The 21,681-nt window shown below is 28.2% G+C and overlaps 4 protein-coding genes and 1 pseudogene across 4 annotated transcripts; 3 read left to right on the forward strand and 2 right to left on the reverse strand.

Moving 5' to 3' along the window:
- The window catches only part of LOC145969300 (fatty acyl-CoA reductase 1-like), a 197,368-nt pseudogene that overhangs the window by 167,858 nt on the left and 7,829 nt on the right, over positions 1–21,681 (forward strand).
- LOC145969301 (uncharacterized) lies at positions 8,208–9,625 on the reverse strand. Its single transcript, XM_083095311.1, has 3 exons — positions 9,395–9,625; positions 8,919–9,078; positions 8,208–8,536 (listed from the first exon to the last, which is right to left on the reverse strand). The coding sequence occupies exons 1-3, from the start codon at positions 9,578–9,580 to the stop codon at positions 8,397–8,399; spliced, it is 486 nt and encodes a 161-aa protein (XP_082951437.1). The 5' UTR covers positions 9,581–9,625; the 3' UTR covers positions 8,208–8,396.
- On the reverse strand, positions 10,284–11,766 carry LOC145968264 (uncharacterized). Its single transcript, XM_083093648.1, has 4 exons — positions 11,565–11,766; positions 11,297–11,476; positions 11,058–11,195; positions 10,284–10,480 (listed from the first exon to the last, which is right to left on the reverse strand). Exons 1-4 carry the CDS (start codon positions 11,764–11,766, stop codon positions 10,284–10,286), a joined length of 717 nt encoding a protein of 238 aa, XP_082949774.1.
- Positions 18,054–19,536, forward strand: LOC145968265 (uncharacterized). The gene is made up of 4 exons (XM_083093649.1): positions 18,054–18,255; positions 18,344–18,523; positions 18,625–18,762; positions 19,340–19,536. Exons 1-4 carry the CDS (start codon positions 18,054–18,056, stop codon positions 19,534–19,536), a joined length of 717 nt encoding a protein of 238 aa, XP_082949775.1.
- On the forward strand, positions 20,195–21,612 carry LOC145968915 (uncharacterized). Its single transcript, XM_083094806.1, has 3 exons — positions 20,195–20,425; positions 20,742–20,901; positions 21,284–21,612. Exons 1-3 carry the CDS (start codon positions 20,240–20,242, stop codon positions 21,421–21,423), a joined length of 486 nt encoding a protein of 161 aa, XP_082950932.1. The 5' UTR covers positions 20,195–20,239; the 3' UTR covers positions 21,424–21,612.

Below are 21,681 nucleotides of genomic sequence, written 5' to 3' on the forward strand. Positions count from 1 at the left end.
CGAGATTTCATCATAAAAGGTGAGATTTTGAAGACTGCGTGTTCCACAGTTATATACAAAACATTACGCTATTCCTTCGTATTTATTTTTTCAGTCGCATATCAAATAAATTTTTTTACACAAAAATTATTGTAGCTAAAAATATTTACATTATTCAAAATAATTGGGAAGTAACTTTCTCAAGATACTTACATCTTTAGAAATATTATATTAAATATATAATACTTTGATTTTTCTTGATTTATTAAACTTTATTAAATTTGATAGTTTGTGTTTCGAGCAATATATATATATACATATATAAAACTAAGTTTTTTTATAGAGTTTTTTTATAGAGTTTTTTTATAGTTTTTTTAATTAGAGTCGAATTATTTTAAGAAAGATCTAATTAATGATTTGAAACAAACATTATTATTACTGTTGCCCATATAGGAATAGCCAGATTTGACAACAGGGTCAATGCTTGGCCCGATATATGGTAACCGATGATTAGTCAATACTTGGCATTCTATATTGGCCCATGCTTGGGGAATAATTGAGTGCCATTTACATAAGAAAACGCTACACTTTGCTACAACGCCAATGCTTGGCCCGATATACGGTGACCAATGATTGTCCAATACTTGGCTTACTGTATTCGCCCATGCCTGGCATTTTCAAACTTGCCAGAAAATTCTAGAAACTTGGCGGGTATAAAATAGCCAACGAAAGAAATCCTCTGCGCAGTCCGTAACCGCTCTAAATTCGTTGTCGCAGAGCATATCTTTTTTTTCGCAGCAATTTTGCAGCAATCGCTCGAGTCCGAGTTAACGTTTTTTATTGCTTTGTTGCAGAAATAAATTACTATAAATATATACTTATAAAATAGTTTATTGGATATTTTTCGAATTTTTATTAAAAATACATTAACATATAATAATTATATATAAGTATTCTTAAAGTATATAAGTATTCTTAAAAAGGGAAAAAATTTTTAGTAAAATATATTTTGATAAATGTATATTTGTAAAAATGTATTAACGCGATAAAGTAATAAAAAAAAATAATTTGGCTAAGTCGAGCATCGTAAGAACGATATTATTAGCCAAGTATTGGCATAATAGATTAGCCATTAATGGCAAAATATTGGCAAGATATATTGCCCATTAATGGCTTAATATTGGCAAGATATATTGACTATTAATAGCCCATCATTGGTTACCATGTTTGGTCGTACATTGTTACCTATTGCTGGACCGAAGTTATCATTCCAGAGAAGTCCCATTGCTGGGCCAGTCATAGGCGCCATTATCGCGCCAATTGGTGACTTGGCAACCAATTTTGGGCCAAAATAGGACCGTTAGTAAAACCCTATATGGGTAGTCCCGAATAATAATTAAATCTGTTTTATGGCTACAGAATGTTTTGGATAGACAAAATTGTGAAAATATTAATCGGCATTCTCTTCATATGGATAATATGGACTCGATATATGAACATGATCGCATTGATTATTCTACGAGAGATAATTTGGCTTCATAGACGACCGTGTCATATCGAAATATAATCTAGATCATTAGTAGGTTTATAAATAACTGTATAAAAATTGATTTTTGTAATATCTAACTTATTTTCATATTAGTATAATTTCGCGTTTATATTAATATAATTTTGCCTTTAACTATTGTATTATTAAAGAAATATAATCAAATATACAGGGTGTCATGAAAGTGAGCATGACTTTAAAAAATTAAGGTAGATTGGCTCAAAGTTAGAAGAAAAGTCTCGTACAGTTATGCAATATTCGCAATAATTAACGAGAAATAAATTAAAGAAAATCGGCCAATGCGCGTGGCTAGAAGTGCGTAGCGGTGAAGGCGGTCTCACTGTGACATAATGGCGGCGCGCGGCGAAATGGTGATTGGGGAGGGGAGGAGCGATGAGTGTGTAGGCGCGCGGCGAAGGCTCTTCCCCTCTCCAATCACTGCTTCGCCGCGCGCCGCCATTATGTTACAATGAGACCGCCTTCACCGCCACACACTTCTAGCCACGCGCATTGGCCGATTTTCTTTAATTTATTTCTCGTTAATTATTGCGAATATTGCATAACTATACGAGACTTTTCTTCTAACTTTGAGCCAATCTACCTTAATTTTTTAAAGTCATGCTCACTTTCATGACACCCTGTATATTTTGTTTGGTGATAAAAAGGAAAACTTATCAGATATATGTTATTGCATTGCAGTCTATGAAGGAAAAAAGATGTACTGCGATATAATATAATGTATATCATTGCATAAATATGCAAAAACATAAATTTTTAGATCTATCCAGACCTCCACCTACGTTTGCTTACGTTAATTATTATGTAATTATCACTTTATGTCCTACATTCTACGTCCTGAACTTGAACTCCAGATTTGTTAATTAATCATTATCATTTTTTCTATATGTCCTATGGATAAAAACTATATCGAATAAATAATATCATTCAACATCAGAAAATACAGGAAAAACTTCAATTAAGAAACTGCTAAAGAAGGATAACTTTGGAAAAAAAAACTTTGAAATCTCCAAAATTGTTGATATCAATTGACTTAATATATAAACGCGCATAAATATGCAAATTCTTGATAAATAAGCTAACTAAATGAATGAAAATTTATATCAGTTTTGATAGATCAGCATTTAATTGTTAAGGAAATGAAAAAAATGTTTAAGAATTAAATTAAAGACGTTTCTCTTACACATTCTTAAAGTTAAGCTTTGTATATTTTAGAAAATTAAATAAATTAAAAAAATTAAAATTAAATATAAAATTAAAATAAAATATATAACATACATAAAATAAATGAAAAATAATAAAGATAAAAAAATTGTCAAAAAGTTAAAAGTTTTTAATTTTTAATACAAATATACATGTATATATTCGATATTTTGTGTATGAAATATTATATTAATTAACAACATGAGAAATTAAAAAAATTCTTTAGAGTGATCGCTTTACATAAATATCTTGAATTATTCATCATTTTTATTACTTTTCGTCACTATTTTTACACTTTTCAGTCGTATATATATAACTATTTTATTCAATTTAATTTATTTTATTTCAATATAATTGATATACTTATTTTTATTTATAAAGAAATGATTTAAATATACAATTGATTATATCCAATTTTTTTGTAGAATTAAAAATATTACACGTAAGGAATAAATTGCAAAGTCACTTTATGTCATTATAATATTAGGTATATATCACTGCATTGTGTAAGTTTGTTCTTTCAACTTTAGCTTGCAGAATTTCCATTTTATTAATACATAGTCGCACATGTCTGCTTAGCAAATGATTATATAGCATATAACGGTTATGTTTTCATTAAATAAAGTCGTTGATGACTAGTCTCAGTTTATCACTTCTATTCGATCGTATTCCTTAATAACGGTATCAACATAAAACAGATGATTCCATTTCCGAGTGCTTGCATACATTTTTGACTAGTATTGTTGTTATTATAATTTATATTGGTTTTATTTTTTTATTTAACAATGGATAAGAATATAATTGATCCAGCCAACTCAATTGTGACATTTTACGTTGGACAAAGTATATTTTTAACAGGCGCGACAGGATTTCTGGATAAAGTATACATCGAGAAGATATTGCGATCTTGCCCAGATGTTCGTAAAGTATTTGTATTGATGCGTTCGAAAAAAGGACTAAGTATTAACGAAAGGCTCGAAAAAATATTAAATTTACCAGTAAGTTAATTACCAATTATTACATAAGTAGATTCTTTTTTTTTTGCAACACCGTATTTTTTTAAGAATTTTTATTATATTTAAGTGGCAAAATTTTTCTTATAAATTTTATTATATAAAATACCTTTTATTTGATAAGATTAATTTTAAAATTTGATAAAAGTATACGATAAAAAACATTAAAAAGAAGATATTGTAAAATAATCAAAATATTTATTAAACGATTTTTTTAATATTATTAAAGATTTCTTAAGAATCATGGCAATTATATATATATTGTTAGGGCATGTTCGGCCCCCCGGCACGCGCACATTACTGGGCCTGGATAGCGGGCGCTGGCGTCGCGCCGGGAGGGAGCCAGTAAATGGCGGGCGACTATCGCGGACACACGCGTTAACAGAGTGTAGTAAAATAAAATCTTAGAGAACTCGGGTCGATTATGTCTCACCTCATCACCCCGACCTCCCGGAACCCGTTCCTAACATATATATACATATATATACAGGGTGTCCGATTCCTGAGTGACCAAACGAAAAGTAGTGGTAGATTGGATCAAATTGAGAAGAAAAGTTCTCTACTATTTTGCAAAATTCGCAATAATTATTCAGAAATAAGCAAAAATGTTTCGGCGCATGAGAAGCGGTAGATCGCTCGCAGTGTCCGATTAATCAGTGATCAAACGAAAAGTGGTGGTAGATTGGATCAAACTGGAAAGACATGTCCTCTACCATTTTGCAAAATTCGCATGTATGTACACACATACATATATATCCACATAGAACAGAAACCTCTAATGGACGTCCATTAGACGTCTATCATGGATATTTAAAACTTCCACTAGACGTCTATTAGACATCCAATGGACGACCACAAGACATCCATAGTTCCGCATTGTGTACATCCATTGGACCTCCATTAGACGTTTTTAAAGATATCCATTAGACGTTGTGTGGAACATTAATAGAGGATTCGTGAGGTCTCGATGGATGATTAATCGATGTTCCATGGATCATTAATAGAAGGTTCACAGAGCCTCGGTGGACGATTAATTGACGTTTCGTGGATCATTAATAGAGAATTTACGGAGCCTCGGTGGACGATTCATCGACATTTCGTGGACCATTAATAGAGAATTCACAGACCCTCCGTGGACGATTAATCGACGTTCCGTGGATCATTAATAGAAAGTTCACGGAGCTTCTGTGGATGATTAACGGACGTTGCGTGGATCATTAACAGAGGATTTACGAAGCCTCGATGGACGCTCAATCGACGTTCCGTGGATAATTAATAGAGGGTTCACGGATCCTCGGTGGACGACTAACGGATGTTGCGTGGATCATTAATAGAGGGTTCACGGATCCTCGGTGGACGAATAACGGACGTTGCGTGGATTATTAATAGAGAGTTCAAAGAGACTCGATGGATGACTAACGGACGTTGCGTGGATTATTAAAAAAAAGTTCACGGAGCTTTGGTGGACGACTAAGCGACGTTGCATGGATCAATAATAAAGGATTCATGGAAGATGGATGGATGAAATATATAATTCTAAATAAAAATAATATCAAAAATTGTAAAAAAAAATTATGTTTATTGAAGATAAAATTACAAATATTATTTGATGCTTAAAAGACCAATATTCCTTTAAAGTTTGCAGCAACTGATGAAAATAGCATACGCACTTGTGCCAATGATAAATTTCAATTTTTTATACTAATATAGATGCTTGTTGAATTATCACCTGCGGCAATCTTTTTCTACAAATAAGAATTTATTATTACATACATAATTTAGAAAATTATTATATATAATCGATATTCAGAGTTTGATCTCACTTTAAATCGTTTTATAAGTACATATATATATATATATATATATATATATATATATATATATACGATTTTTAAATGGCCGCGTATTAGTTTTTTAAAACTGTTTAAGATCTTAAATTGAGAACAAACTTATGAATATCGGATCTATTAATTTATATATAGACTTGTTTACATTGATATCTGAAACATATAATTAAAATCTTTTAGTATATCGTATCATGAAAATGGTTAAGACACGATAAACGAAAGAACAAACAGAAAATTGTATTCAACATAACGAATAAAGAGCGAGCGTTTCATATCATATGTTTTTTATATATTCTACACATTAAACTGTTCCTTATTTCGTTCATTGTGTCTGACTCTTTTAATTATTCTACAGCACACATTCTATATCAATGTTTGCGCTAAATGCACACAATGAGATTTTCCGTTTTAGATCGTAAGTGATCCAGTAAATGTACTAAAATTGCAGTATGCAGCGAATTTAATAACACAGGCCCACAAAAAAAAAAAGTTTGCAGTACTTTTGACCAGACATACTTTTTCTTTCGTATTTTTTGACGCTGAATCCGAATCTGCAATAAAAATGTAGCCTTCTCCTGCATATTTTTAACTTTCCTTAGAAAAACCCCATTTTTTACGTTTTTTTCGTGGTTTTTTAAAATTAAAAAAAAATGGAAGAAAGATACGATTAATTTGACTTCAGAATTGAATTCTACGGTAAAAAATACATCAAAAACCATGTCTTGAATATTTTTTTAATGAGATTTCAACCCCTCATACGGCGTTGAAAAGGCTAAAGAACCAGAAAAAGCCAACATTCATTCCAAATTTGATTAAAACGCGATTAAAATTTGATTCTACAACTTTGAAAGAGTTTATAGGCATTATAAATACTACTCTGGGGATTTTTGAGGTCGCTGATCATGAATTTGATGTCAGATTTTTTAAAAGACCACTCCCAGGAGACGTTAGTGGATAGCATACGGGATAAATTAATTGGTTTTTCTGAAAATCGATGTTTCAAATACTATTTTGGCGGTTTTCCATAACATGGTTCATGAAAACAAGGTTTATTTGGACTGTTAATTGTGAATTGGATTTGAAATTCATGATCAGCGACGCTAATAAACCCCGGTATAGTATTTTCAGCTAATTTCAAGAAAGTGTCTCATACTTTTAATGATACTGTAATTGAGATAATGCAATACTTGCTAACAAATCTGAATTTCAGTGGCGAGGTGACGGATACTAGGTGTCAACGCTTTCTCTCTCTCTTTCTCCCCCCCTCTCTCTCTCTCTCTTTCTGAAATATGTTTTACCGAATACAATTCTTTATTTGAAAAATAAGTTTTAAGTAAATCTAAATATTCTTCTGCTCGATTTTTATCAGCATAACCGATAGGAATAGATCTTTGCCATCTTAAACATAAAGTGTTAGTTTAATCTGAAGCTCAAGTTGGGGTGAAAGAAGCCCAATCACAATTGTCACTTGTATTCGAGACGTATTATGATATCTCAAACAAGTATTAGTACTCAATAGTGGTACTATCAAAAACCAATTAATTTATCCCGTATGCTATCCACTAACGTCTCCTGGGAGTGGTCTTTTAAAAAATCTGACATCAAATTCATGATCAGCGACCTCAAAAATCCCCAGAGTAGTATTTATAATGCCTATAAACTCTTTCAAAGTTGTAGAATCAAATTTTAATCGCGTTTTAATCAAATTTGGAATGAATGTTGGCTTTTTCTGGTTCTTTAGCCTTTTCAACGCCGTATGAGGGGTTGAAATCTCATTAAAAAAATATTCAAGACATGGTTTTTGATGTATTTTTTACCGTAGAATTCAATTCTGAAGTCAAATTAATCGTATCTTTCTTCCATTTTTTTTTAATTTTAAAAAACCACGAAAAAAACGTAAAAAATGGGGTTTTTCTAAGGAAAGTTAAAAATATGCAGGAGAAGGCTACATTTTTATTGCAGATTCGGATTCAGCGTCAAAAAATACGAAAGAAAAAGTATGTCTGGTCAAAAGTACTGCAAACTTCTTTTTTTTTGTGGGCCTGTGTAATTTATTAGAGCGCATTGCATCTAGTACGAAAAATCGCATCATGTGCCATTATTTTTAATAATAGAAAATTGATGACAAATATAATGTCTAAAAAGGAATTAATCTTGTGAAAATGGTCATGCAAGCTTCATTTAAGTGATGAAAAGCGAATGTTAAAGGTAAGTAGACATATACATTTATATAAAATATATAAACATGATATGTATATATATATATATATATATATATATATATATATATATATATATATATATATATATATATATATATATAGTCTTCCCGTAAAAAGTGTGAAGTTATATATTTTAATGTTATTTGACGTTATTTCCAATACCTTGAAAGTTAAATTTTTTTTACAGATTGCCTCAGACTGGCGATATAAGTTATTGAAAACTTTATATAGCGCATCTCATCATTGGCAATACAAGAAAAGCTGAAAAAAAACTAAATAAAACATGTAAAAAGCAGTAAGTTAAATATGTATATGTAAGTATATAATTCAAAAATAATATGTCAAAAGTATTATTATAGATAGTTGAACGTGACCAGTAAAACCTTACACATAATAATAATAATAATAATAATATTAATAATAATAAATATACCATAAATATAATATACCTTAAATATAATATAATAATAATAATAATAATAATAATAAAATATACCTCTCATACCTTTTGATATTGTTAAAATACCTTTTTTCCTCTTATATCTTTCCTTACTTTTTCCTTTCTCAATTAATCCACGGAACCGTCTTCACCTTGTGCTTTCCGTTTCTCCTCATTTTGATGTCTCGCTTTTGAATGTCGGAACCATTCCATAATCCTTCGCTGAATTTTGCCATGGTCAGTATCTGGGACATTCTGAAGTACGCAGCCTGCACAAACATTTTTTACATTTTAACTTTTTTTTTAAATATATATACAGTGCGTCGTGGTATTTCATTGTATAATTACTTTTTAATTAATGTAAAAATTGGAAATATTATTTAGTTAAATTTGTACAATAATAATGTGAAAAAAACGATAACTTGTTATATATCTCGAGAATTGAAATTAAATTAATCAGAAGTTTTGTAAATTTGATACAGTTAATAATCACATCAAAATATATATTAAAAGTGTATATATTAAATAATGTATATATTATAAAATGACTATATATTTTCTTTATTTATATGTCAATATATGTATACTTGTAAACGTTTCTTAATTGTTTACAAAAATTTTAATGTATAAATACTACTATGTAGTACTTACTAAAAATCACTTTTATTAATTCTAATTTGCGTAGTGGTTCCTTTCCGCATCGACCTTCCCAATTGAACTTTTCCGCCAATTTATTGGAAAATAATTTATATAAAGTTCTCTTTACGGCATCAATGACGTTGGTACCTCCGATGGATTTGATGTATGCGCGCTGTAAATTAGTAAAGTAACATATAATTTTATTATATAGAATGTAAGAGAGAGAAGAAGAGAGAGAGAGAGAGAGAGAGAGAGAGAAAGAAGTGTGTGTGTGTGTGTGTGTGTGTGTGTGTGTGTGTGTGTGTGTGTGTGTGTAATATAATTCTCGAATTATCTTCTTTCAAATTCCCAATTTTTAATCTTTTAGGAAAAAAAAGAGAAAAATTTTTTATACTTATACGTTTAATATTTTAAGTAAAATTCTTTTGTTAAAATCTTTATAATATTTAATACTATAATAAAATGTAAAATTATATGTGTTAACTTACTAGCGCAACATTATGTTGAGAATCACGATGTTTCAAAATCTCCTCCACCTCCATTAATTGTTCTGTAGTTTCTAACGGAAATCTGGTCTCAACATCTTCAAAAGAAACCTCCGTATTCTTGTTCGCTTCTGTTTCCGTATTTGTCTTTTTGACCAAAATGTCCAACAAGGAAAGTGATTGCCTCATATCATATTTAATGAAAGCTATTTCTCTCGTTAATCTCTTCAAATAGTCCACTGTAAAAATATGAATAGCATTATATTTAATAAACAAATAAAATACATATATATGTTGTATATACATAACTTTATCATAATTTAAACATAAAATTCCAAACATCATTATACGTTGCTTTGTAAAAAAAAAAGAAAAAGAAAAAGAGAAAAATCAAATAAAAATAGTTTTAATTTTTTATATTTTAATTTCAAGTTTATATTTAATATATTATTAGGATCCTCTAAATTCTTATTGTTAGAAATATTTTTATTTCGGTATAAAATATTTTGCTCTTTATCCAAAATAATATATAAAAAAATTTTTAAACATTTTAAATTAATTTTTTATTAATACATGCTATATTATCTTTTCGCATATTTGTTATTGTAAGTTATATAATATTATTTAAAAGTATTGTATATATTATATAAAAATATAAATAATGATAATAAGTTCGAATATATTTGTAAATGTTAAAAATTAGATGAGTAACTGAAACATTTAATGTCTCTATTATTTTAAAATATGGAGAATATTTTTACGTATAAATAAATATTTCAGAAATACTAAGTTACAGTCGTAAAATTTTTATTTTATCATGCTTAAAATAGAATTATTTAATTTTTTTAATAAAAATTATTATTACACAAAATGTATTATATCTGATAAATATTTACTTACCAATTGCGTTCTGTGAAGATTGATGATTTAAATGATCATCTATTTTCTCTCCTTGTTTCATTTTACAGCTGCTTCGATCATTTTCTTCTACTTTATCATCCACATGCTGATTTGGTATATTCTTTTCATTTTCCTCTTCTCTTGCATATGCAGCACTGCTATGCGCTTTTTCATTACGATTATCCACATCTACGTATAAAATAAAAATATATTATATTTAGTATTCATTTAATACTATATCATTATTAGTACATGAAGTAAAAATTATTAGAATAAAAAATGAAAAATTTTTCACAAATTATGTTCAAAGACATGACAAAGATTTTAGAAAATATATTCCATGTATATATGTATTGGTCATAAAAGTTATGGTACAAAAACAAAATTACTAATTAATATATACAAAATATTGTGCATGTGTGCACACGCATACATATTAATAATTGTGAGTGTATGTTTGTACAAAATTTATAATAAAAGATAAACAATGAATCAATTTACATATATGTTTTACGAAATAATTGTTAATATTTTACTTATTAATATTTTAATATATTGTTAAAATGTTATATTTATTATATATAATGGTATATTTATATATTTTTATTTTTTAATTTTGATGTCAATATTAATATTGATATCTAAAAATTATGTATAACTTTTTAAATTTACATTTACAATAAATAATTATAAATATGAAATATATATATAGACCAATATATATATATAATTATGCAATTATTACAAAGAGATTTAACGAATATACCTTGCGAAAATGATTGAGAGTTCGAATTTGAGACTTTTTGCTTCGTTTTGTTTGACTCGCTGTTTCTTTTCATAGATTTCCCAGAATATGTAAGGGATGAATATGAAGGGATTTCATCTGTATCATGCAATCGCTGACCTTTAATACAAAATAAAACATGAACGTAAAAAATGTAAAATATAAATTTCTCTCATAAATAGATATAATATTAAATATAATATTAGATTTTATGTACTTACGTTTTGGAGAAGATGGAGGAGATGATAAAGTTGTGTCTGCGCATGATTCGTCTTCGCTTTCGGACGAGTATACAACTCTTTTCGCTCTCATTTTTCTGTAAGACCTCGCTTCCTTGTCAGTATCCAAGTCTGATGTATAGATTGCCCTTCTTGCTTTTTCATCGGCCTTTTGTAAGGATGCTGAAAATATTTTAAATATTATTAGCAAATATTACTAATACGAAAAGATAAGATAAAGAAAATTAAAAGCGATTTTATTTATACTTACGATACTCGCCAAAAATCCGTTCAATTTTAAAAGAAGACCAATCAGAAGCCGGCAGTTCCTCTTTTTCAATTGCCTTCCGAATTCTCGAATCTGTCTTATAATGTGAAGGATATTTGCAAAAATCCTTACTTTGCAGCCACATTTTCGGTATTACTTGGATACCATCAGAGAATTCCGCGACGATAAATACTTTATTCGGCATTTTTCTAGAAATCTTAAATTATTTGTTATTAGTACAGTATTATATAAACACGCACACACGTACATATACAAAATATCTATTCAAATATTTGCACAAAAAACCTATTTCTTGTATATAGATTATGTATATATATATTTAAAATTTTATAAAGCATAATAATAATTTATATATTAAAAATTATAAGTGTGCGGTGCTTATTAGCGGTATTATTGCAAAAATTCTTTCATTATCCTTTTTTGTATATGGTAATTTTATAAATTTATGATTAATTTTATGCAAAGGCCAAACTTGAAGAGCAGATAATTTACTGACTTTAAATATACCCAAACGCACAGAACTACATGAATAATGATAAAATTCCTCAACAACTTGAAATTTACGACCTATTACAACGTAATTGCCTTCACTCGAGGTAGCAATATTTTCTAAACAGACGATATCATTTTCTATAAAACAACAATTATCAGCAGAAGACTTAATTGAAATAATAAAATGAGGAAATTCAATCTTTGAAAATTGTGGACTAAAACAACCCGATATCAATGGTCCTTTTTCGTGTGGAGCTTTTACATTAATTTTTGAAATATTTATATTGTTAGAATTGTTTTTACAAAAACTCATCTCCGCATAACGATTACTAATTTGCTGTAATGGTTTATCCGATTTTCTTAAAATAGATTTCAATTCTTTCATAAAATTTTCGAACGGAAAAGCACTAAAGGTGTCTAATGGTCCAAATTGTCTTACGCAATCAGTTATATGTAAAAGTCCGTGAATATTATAGGGTGCAAATTCAGATCCGTAAATTTTAATAAAGCACTTAACAAAATGTTTCATTAATTTATCTGCATATTCAATATATTCGACTGTACTTTTCTGACATAAAATGCGAACAGCAATGTGCAAAGTGAGGAAATTGGAAAAAATATCAGAATTCAATTCTTTTTGTAATATAACAGGACCGGTATATAACAGAAATTGTCTCAATTCGGTTGCTTTCCACTGTGCAATATCTTCTATTTCTCGTGGCCTTCTTGCAAATTCTTTAGGAATAAAATGTCTAATGTTAAGAAGAGATTTGGAAACATTTTTTATTTTACGCGAGGTTAAACATCTAGTTTTTAGAGGCCCACTTATCCATAATTTTATTAACTTTTTAACAACGCCAATACATATTAGATGCATATAATCTAATGGTATATGAGATACAATGCCAAAATTTGAAATATTTAATAGAATAGAATGACCAAGATGATGTTCTTCTTGAATTTGATTAGAAAAGCTACCGTCTGTTCTCATTTGATAATCAAAACTAGGAAAACAAACTCTGTTAGCGATAAAATCGCCTTCAATTGTACATTTCGAGCAACTAAAATAACCCGTATGTCCCTTAGTAAGGGTAATAAAAGATTTTGCAGGGGCATCACATATGATAGAGTGTATTAATACTGAAAATGTTGTCCCGTTATAAGTTACGCCTTTATTAATTAGATTATTGATATCATTTACAAATTGTTGTAGAAATTCATTCGCATCCGCTGGTTTAGTTTTACCGAAATAACAACCGATAAGAATTACTTTCTCGTGAGGCATAATTCGACCTAAAATGGGCCATAATTGATTTGAATTTGATCGCGATATGGGTAGACCGTCGATACCAATTTGAATCTGAATAAGAGATGAAACCGGTGTATTCTTGTTTCTAGATAAGAATTGGAGAATGCCATATTCAATACCAAAATGACAATATTGTCCAGGAAACATTTCAGTAATAACGGAAGATTGTGGTGTGCGTAATAATGTCTTGGCACATTTTGGGAAATTGGAAAAAATTGGATGTATTGTTCTCAAACCGGATAATAAATTCGACAAAGCTACATGAGAGATACGATGCGTAATAGCCCATTGTACTAAAAATGTCTTAAAATCATCATTTTCTTTCTCTAAATTATTATCCTCATCTCTTATATTGTCCTTAATTGTTATAACATTATTCTCTCGATCTAAAGACACGTTATTGTTTAAAAAAAAATCATATGTGGAAATGTTCGTTAAGTCGGAAAATGGTATTGTTTCTTGTTTCTCAATTTCGGAAATAACGCGATTAAAATTGACAATCTCGTCATGATCATCATTATCCGAGACAGAATTATTTATAATTATGCTCGAATTGGTTGTAGAGTTTTCATTAAATAGGGCAAATAATTCGTCGCTCTCTTCTCGAATTAATTTACGGCGATATCTTGTCGAAATATCTTGTTGAAATAATTTATGCTTTGGCATAGTCGATTGTTAGTTAATTATTTCTATGTAAAATCTATATAAAAATCTATACACAATATTTACTATATTTAAAATAAAAACTGTGAAATAAAGATTAAAAGATACTGATACTTGCGTTTTTTCGATACTTATTCTCTCGTTGCTGATCACGCAGGAACGTGTGCCTCAGTAGACAGGAATAGATTTTTCGATTGCTAGAAAAAAATTGCAATAAAATATATATAAAATAATTAATAAAAGTATAACGCATATACGGCACATGTGCTAACATGTCTAGAAAAATTCGTACATGTCGCATATATCTCGAAACTTTTGACTCTAATATTCTTTATAAAAAATTAAATATATTGGAAATTATTCATATATATATATTACTTTCTTCTCGATGTCCTAAGGACGTTTGTATATTCGTCACATAAAGATGAGCGTTGCGTAGGATTAAGGGGGGAAGACCCTCCAGACAACAGGTTTTTCAATAATTTTTTACAAAAAACTGAGAGTATTTATTACATTGAATGAAATTACATATTGACATTGATGTTCAAATGTATACACACAAATTTTTTTATAAGAAAAAAAAACAAAATGGCGGCGCTACAGCTGCTCAAACTTGGCTCCTTCAATTTGCGCTGTGGAATGCCCAGCCCCTTGTAGTCAACTGAAATCAACCAATCAAAAGTTTTTCATTAAAATAAGTTATTTCGCTTTGTATGTACCTATTTTTAACGAAAAAAAAAAATGAAAATTTGAACACAAAAAGAAAAAAATTACACTTTTTTTTTATAAACAAATTGTTAAAAACAATATTTTTAGTAATAATTATTACAAAAATAGCACTTTTACCAAAAAGTGCACTTTTTTTTTTATAAACAAATTGTTAAAAACAATATTTTTAGTAATAATTATTACTAAAAATATTGTTTTTAACAATTTGTTTATAAAAAAAAAGTGTAATTTTTTTCTTTTTGTGTTCAAATTTTCATTTTTTTTTTTTCGTTAAAAATAGGTACATACAAAGCGAAATAACTTATTTTAATGAAAAACTTTTGATTGGTTGATTTCAATTGACTACAAGGGGCTGGGCATTCCACAGCGCAAATTGAAGGAGCCAAGTTTGAGCAGCTGTAGCGCCGCCATTTTGTTTTTTTTTCTTATAAAAAAATTTGTGTGTATACATTTGAACATCAATGTCAATATGTAATTTCATTCAATGTAATAAATACTCTCAGTTTTTTGTAAAAAATTATTGAAAAACCTGTTGTCTGGAGGGTCTTCTCCCCTTAATCCTACGCAACGCTCATCTTTATGTGACGAATATACAAACGTCCTTAGGACATCGAGAAGAAAGTAATATATATATATGAATAATTTCCAATATATTTAATTTTTTATAAAGAATATTAGAGTCAAAAGTTTCGAGATATATGCGACATGTACGAATTTTTCTAGACATGTTAGCACATGTGCCGTATATGCGTTATACTTTTATTAATTATTTTATATATATTTTATTGCAATTTTTTTCTAGCAATCGAAAAATCTATTCCTGTCTACTGAGGCACACGTTCCTGCGTGATCAGCAACGAGAGAATAAGTATCGAAAAAACGCAAGTATCAGTATCTTTTAATCTTTATTTCACAGTTTTTATTTTAAATATAGTAAATATTGTGTATAGATTTTTATATAGATTTTACATAGAAATAATTAACTAACAATCGACTATGCCAAAGCGTAAATTATTTCAACAAGATATTTCGACAAGATATCGCCGTAAATTAATTCGAGAAGAGAGCGACGAATTATTTGCCCTATTTAATGAAAACTCTACAACCAATTCGAGCATAATTATAAATAATTCTGTCTCGGATAATGATGATCATGACGAGATTGTCAATTTTAATCGCGTTATTTCCGAAATTGAGAAACAAGAAACAATACCATTTTCCGACTTAACGAACATTTCCACATATGATTTTTTTTAAACAATAACGTGTCTTTAGATCGAGAGAATAATGTTATAACAATTAAGGACAATATAAGAGATGAGGATAATAATTTAGAGAAAGAAAATGATGATTTTAAGACATTTTTAGTACAATGGGCTATTACGCATCGTATTTCTCATGTAGCTTTGTCGAATTTATTATCCGGTTTGAGAACAATACATCCAATTTTTTCCAATTTCCCAAAATGTGCCAAGACATTATTACGCACACCACAATCTTCCGTTATTACTGAAATGTTTCCTGGACAATATTGTCATTTTGGTATTGAATATGGCATTCTCCAATTCTTATCTAGAAACAAGAATACACCGGTTTCATCTCTTATTCAGATTCAAATTGGTATCGACGGTCTACCCATATCGCGATCAAATTCAAATCAATTATGGCCCATTTTAGGTCGAATTATGCCTCACGAGAAAGTAATTCTTATCGGTTGTTATTTCGGTAAAACTAAACCAGCGGATGCGAATGAATTTCTACAACAATTTGTAAATGATATCAATAATCTAATTAATAAAGGCGTAACTTATAACGGGACAACATTTTCAGTATTAATACACTCTATCATATGTGATGCCCCTGCAAAATCTTTTATTACCCTTACTAAGGGACATACGGGTTATTTTAGTTGCTCGAAATGTACAATTGAAGGCGATTTTATCGCTAACAGAGTTTGTTTTCCTAGTTTTGATTATCAAATGAGAACAGACGGTAGCTTTTCTAATCAAATTCAAGAAGAACATCATCTTGGTCATTCTATTCTATTAAATATTTCAAATTTTGGCATTGTATCTCATATACCATTAGATTATATGCATCTAATATGTATTGGCGTTGTTAAAAAGTTAATAAAATTATGGATAAGTGGGCCTCTAAAAACTAGATGTTTAACCTCGCGTAAAATAAAAAATGTTTCCAAATCTCTTCTTAACATTAGACATTTTATTCCTAAAGAATTTGCAAGAAGGCCACGAGAAATAGAAGATATTGCACAGTGGAAAGCAACCGAATTGAGACAATTTCTGTTATATACCGGTCCTGTTATATTACAAAAAGAATTGAATTCTGATATTTTTTCCAATTTCCTCACTTTGCACATTGCTGTTCGCATTTTATGTCAGAAAAGTACAGTCGAATATATTGAATATGCAGATAAATTAATGAAACATTTTGTTAAGTGCTTTATTAAAATTTACGGATCTGAATTTGCACCCTATAATATTCACGGACTTTTACATATAACTGATTGCGTAAGACAATTTGGACCATTAGACACCTTTAGTGCTTTTCCGTTCGAAAATTTTATGAAAGAATTGAAATCTATTTTAAGAAAATCGGATAAACCATTACAGCAAATTAGTAATCGTTATGCGGAGATGAGTTTTTGTAAAAACAATTCTAACAATATAAATATTTCAAAAATTAATGTAAAAGCTCCACACGAAAAAGGACCATTGATATCGGGTTGTTTTAGTCCACAATTTTCAAAGATTGAATTTCCTCATTTTATTATTTCAATTAAGTCTTCTGCTGATAATTGTTGTTTTATAGAAAATGATATCGTCTGTTTAGAAAATATTGCTACCTCGAGTGAAGGCAATTACGTTGTAATAGGTCGTAAATTTCAAGTTGTTGAGGAATTTTATCATTATTCATGTAGTTCTGTGCGTTTGGGTATATTTAAAGTCAGTAAATTATCTGCTCTTCAAGTTTGGCCTTTGCATAAAATTAATCATAAATTTATAAAATTACCATATACAAAAAAGGATAATGAAAGAATTTTTGCAATAATACCGCTAATAAGCACCGCACACTTATAATTTTTAATATATAAATTATTATTATGCTTTATAAAATTTTAAATATATATATACATAATCTATATACAAGAAATAGGTTTTTTGTGCAAATATTTGAATAGATATTTTGTATATGTACGTGTGTGCGTGTTTATATAATACTGTACTAATAACAAATAATTTAAGATTTCTAGAAAAATGCCGAATAAAGTATTTATCGTCGCGGAATTCTCTGATGGTATCCAAGTAATACCGAAAATGTGGCTGCAAAGTAAGGATTTTTGCAAATATCCTTCACATTATAAGACAGATTCGAGAATTCGGAAGGCAATTGAAAAAGAGGAACTGCCGGCTTCTGATTGGTCTTCTTTTAAAATTGAACGGATTTTTGGCGAGTATCGTAAGTATAAATAAAATCGCTTTTAATTTTCTTTATCTTATCTTTTCGTATTAGTAATATTTGCTAATAATATTTAAAATATTTTCAGCATCCTTACAAAAGGCCGATGAAAAAGCAAGAAGGGCAATCTATACATCAGACTTGGATACTGACAAGGAAGCGAGGTCTTACAGAAAAATGAGAGCGAAAAGAGTTGTATACTCGTCCGAAAGCGAAGACGAATCATGCGCAGACACAACTTTATCATCTCCTCCATCTTCTCCAAAACGTAAGTACATAAAATCTAATATTATATTTAATATTATATCTATTTATGAGAGAAATTTATATTTTACATTTTTTACGTTCATGTTTTATTTTGTATTAAAGGTCAGCGATTGCATGATACAGATGAAATCCCTTCATATTCATCCCTTACATATTCTGGGAAATCTATGAAAAGAAACAGCGAGTCAAACAAAACGAAGCAAAAAGTCTCAAATTCGAACTCTCAATCATTTTCGCAAGGTATATTCGTTAAATCTCTTTGTAATAATTGCATAATTATATATATATATTGGTCTATATATATATTTCATATTTATAATTATTTATTGTAAATGTAAATTTAAAAAGTTATACATAATTTTTAGATATCAATATTAATATTGACATCAAAATTAAAAAATAAAAATATATAAATATACCATTATATATAATAAATATAACATTTTAACAATATATTAAAATATTAATAAGTAAAATATTAACAATTATTTCGTAAAACATATATGTAAATTGATTCATTGTTTATCTTTTATTATAAATTTTGTACAAACATACACTCACAATTATTAATATGTATGCGTGTGCACACATGCACAATATTTTGTATATATTAATTAGTAATTTTGTTTTTGTACCATAACTTTTATGACCAATACATATATACATGGAATATATTTTCTAAAATCTTTGTCATGTCTTTGAACATAATTTGTGAAAAATTTTTCATTTTTTATTCTAATAATTTTTACTTCATGTACTAATAATGATATAGTATTAAATGAATACTAAATATAATATATTTTTATTTTATACGTAGATGTGGATAATCGTAATGAAAAAGCGCATAGCAGTGCTGCATATGCAAGAGAAGAGGAAAATGAAAAGAATATACCAAATCAGCATGTGGATGATAAAGTAGAAGAAAATGATCGAAGCAGCTGTAAAATGAAACAAGGAGAGAAAATAGATGATCATTTAAATCATCAATCTTCACAGAACGCAATTGGTAAGTAAATATTTATCAGATATAATACATTTTGTGTAATAATAATTTTTATTAAAAAAATTAAATAATTCTATTTTAAGCATGATAAAATAAAAATTTTACGACTGTAACTTAGTATTTCTGAAATATTTATTTATACGTAAAAATATTCTCCATATTTTAAAATAATAGAGACATTAAATGTTTCAGTTACTCATCTAATTTTTAACATTTACAAATATATTCGAACTTATTATCATTATTTATATTTTTATATAATATATACAATACTTTTAAATAATATTATATAACTTACAATAACAAATATGCGAAAAGATAATATAGCATGTATTAATAAAAAATTAATTTAAAATGTTTAAAAATTTTTTTATATATTATTTTGGATAAAGAGCAAAATATTTTATACCGAAATAAAAATATTTCTAACAATAAGAATTTAGAGGATCCTAATAATATATTAAATATAAACTTGAAATTAAAATATAAAAAATTAAAACTATTTTTATTTGATTTTTCTCTTTTTCTTTTTCTTTTTTTTTTACAAAGCAACGTATAATGATGTTTGGAATTTTATGTTTAAATTATGATAAAGTTATGTATATACAACATATATATGTATTTTATTTGTTTATTAAATATAATGCTATTCATATTTTTACAGTGGACTATTTGAAGAGATTAACGAGAGAAATAGCTTTCATTAAATATGATATGAGGCAATCACTTTCCTTGTTGGACATTTTGGTCAAAAAGACAAATACGGAAACAGAAGCGAACAAGAATACGGAGGTTTCTTTTGAAGATGTTGAGACCAGATTTCCGTTAGAAACTACAGAACAATTAATGGAGGTGGAGGAGATTTTGAAACATCGTGATTCTCAACATAATGTTGCGCTAGTAAGTTAACACATATAATTTTACATTTTATTATAGTATTAAATATTATAAAGATTTTAACAAAAGAATTTTACTTAAAATATTAAACGTATAAGTATAAAAAATTTTTCTCTTTTTTTTCCTAAAAGATTAAAAATTGGGAATTTGAAAGAAGATAATTCGAGAATTATATTACACACACACACACACACACACACACACACACACACACACACACACACACACTTCTTTCTCTCTCTCTCTCTCTCTCTCTCTCTCTTCTTCTCTCTCTTACATTCTATATAATAAAATTATATGTTACTTTACTAATTTACAGCGCGCATACATCAAATCCATCGGAGGTACCAACGTCATTGATGCCGTAAAGAGAACTTTATATAAATTATTTTCCAATAAATTGGCGGAAAAGTTCAATTGGGAAGGTCGATGCGGAAAGGAACCACTACGCAAATTAGAATTAATAAAAGTGATTTTTAGTAAGTACTACATAGTAGTATTTATACATTAAAATTTTTGTAAACAATTAAGAAACGTTTACAAGTATACATATATTGACATATAAATAAAGAAAATATATAGTCATTTTATAATATATACATTATTTAATATATACACTTTTAATATATATTTTGATGTGATTATTAACTGTATCAAATTTACAAAACTTCTGATTAATTTAATTTCAATTCTCGAGATATATAACAAGTTATCGTTTTTTTCACATTATTATTGTACAAATTTAACTAAATAATATTTCCAATTTTTACATTAATTAAAAAGTAATTATACAATGAAATACCACGACGCACTGTATATATATTTAAAAAAAAAGTTAAAATGTAAAAAATGTTTGTGCAGGCTGCGTACTTCAGAATGTCCCAGATACTGACCATGGCAAAATTCAGCGAAGGATTATGGAATGGTTCCGACATTCAAAAGCGAGACATCAAAATGAGGAGAAACGGAAAGCACAAGGTGAAGACGGTTCCGTGGATTAATTGAGAAAGGAAAAAGTAAGGAAAGATATAAGAGGAAAAAAGGTATTTTAACAATATCAAAAGGTATGAGAGGTATATTTTATTATTATTATTATTATTATTATTATATTATATTTAAGGTATATTATATTTATGGTATATTTATTATTATTAATATTATTATTATTATTATTATTATGTGTAAGGTTTTACTGGTCACGTTCAACTATCTATAATAATACTTTTGACATATTATTTTTGAATTATATACTTACATAT

The sequence above is a fragment of the Camponotus vicinus genome, unplaced genomic scaffold (assembly GCF_025532165.1).
Source record: "Camponotus vicinus isolate PSW18456_S1 unplaced genomic scaffold, iyCamVici1.0 SCAF_3, whole genome shotgun sequence".
Lineage (NCBI taxonomy): Eukaryota > Metazoa > Arthropoda > Insecta > Hymenoptera > Formicidae > Camponotus > Camponotus vicinus.

What these genes read in the sequence shown, in the direction of transcription:
- LOC145968915 (XM_083094806.1), top strand. Translation starts at nt 20,240, where the DNA reads ATGAGGCAATCACTTTCCTTGTTGGACATTTTGGTCAAAAAGACAAAT. An exon ending in CTCAACATAATGTTGCGCTA is followed by an intron (nt 20,426 to 20,741) that starts GTAAGTTAACAC and finishes ACTAATTTACAG; the next exon opens with CGCGCATACATCAAATCCAT. An exon ending in ATTAATAAAAGTGATTTTTA is followed by an intron (nt 20,902 to 21,283) that starts GTAAGTACTACA and finishes ATGTTTGTGCAG; the next exon opens with GCTGCGTACTTCAGAATGTC.
- LOC145969301 (XM_083095311.1), bottom strand. Translation starts at nt 9,580, where the DNA reads ATGAGGCAATCACTTTCCTTGTTGGACATTTTGGTCAAAAAGACAAAT. An exon ending in CTCAACATAATGTTGCGCTA is followed by an intron (nt 9,079 to 9,394) that starts GTAAGTTAACAC and finishes ACTAATTTACAG; the next exon opens with CGCGCATACATCAAATCCAT. An exon ending in ATTAATAAAAGTGATTTTTA is followed by an intron (nt 8,537 to 8,918) that starts GTAAGTACTACA and finishes ATGTTTGTGCAG; the next exon opens with GCTGCGTACTTCAGAATGTC.
- LOC145968264 (XM_083093648.1), bottom strand. Translation starts at nt 11,766, where the DNA reads ATGCCGAATAAAGTATTTATCGTCGCGGAATTCTCTGATGGTATCCAA. An exon ending in ACGGATTTTTGGCGAGTATC is followed by an intron (nt 11,477 to 11,564) that starts GTAAGTATAAAT and finishes AAATATTTTCAG; the next exon opens with CATCCTTACAAAAGGCCGAT. An exon ending in CTCTCAATCATTTTCGCAAG is followed by an intron (nt 10,481 to 11,057) that starts GTATATTCGTTA and finishes TTTTATACGTAG; the next exon opens with ATGTGGATAATCGTAATGAA.
- LOC145968265 (XM_083093649.1), top strand. Translation starts at nt 18,054, where the DNA reads ATGCCGAATAAAGTATTTATCGTCGCGGAATTCTCTGATGGTATCCAA. An exon ending in TCCTCCATCTTCTCCAAAAC is followed by an intron (nt 18,524 to 18,624) that starts GTAAGTACATAA and finishes TTTGTATTAAAG; the next exon opens with GTCAGCGATTGCATGATACA. An exon ending in CTCTCAATCATTTTCGCAAG is followed by an intron (nt 18,763 to 19,339) that starts GTATATTCGTTA and finishes TTTTATACGTAG; the next exon opens with ATGTGGATAATCGTAATGAA.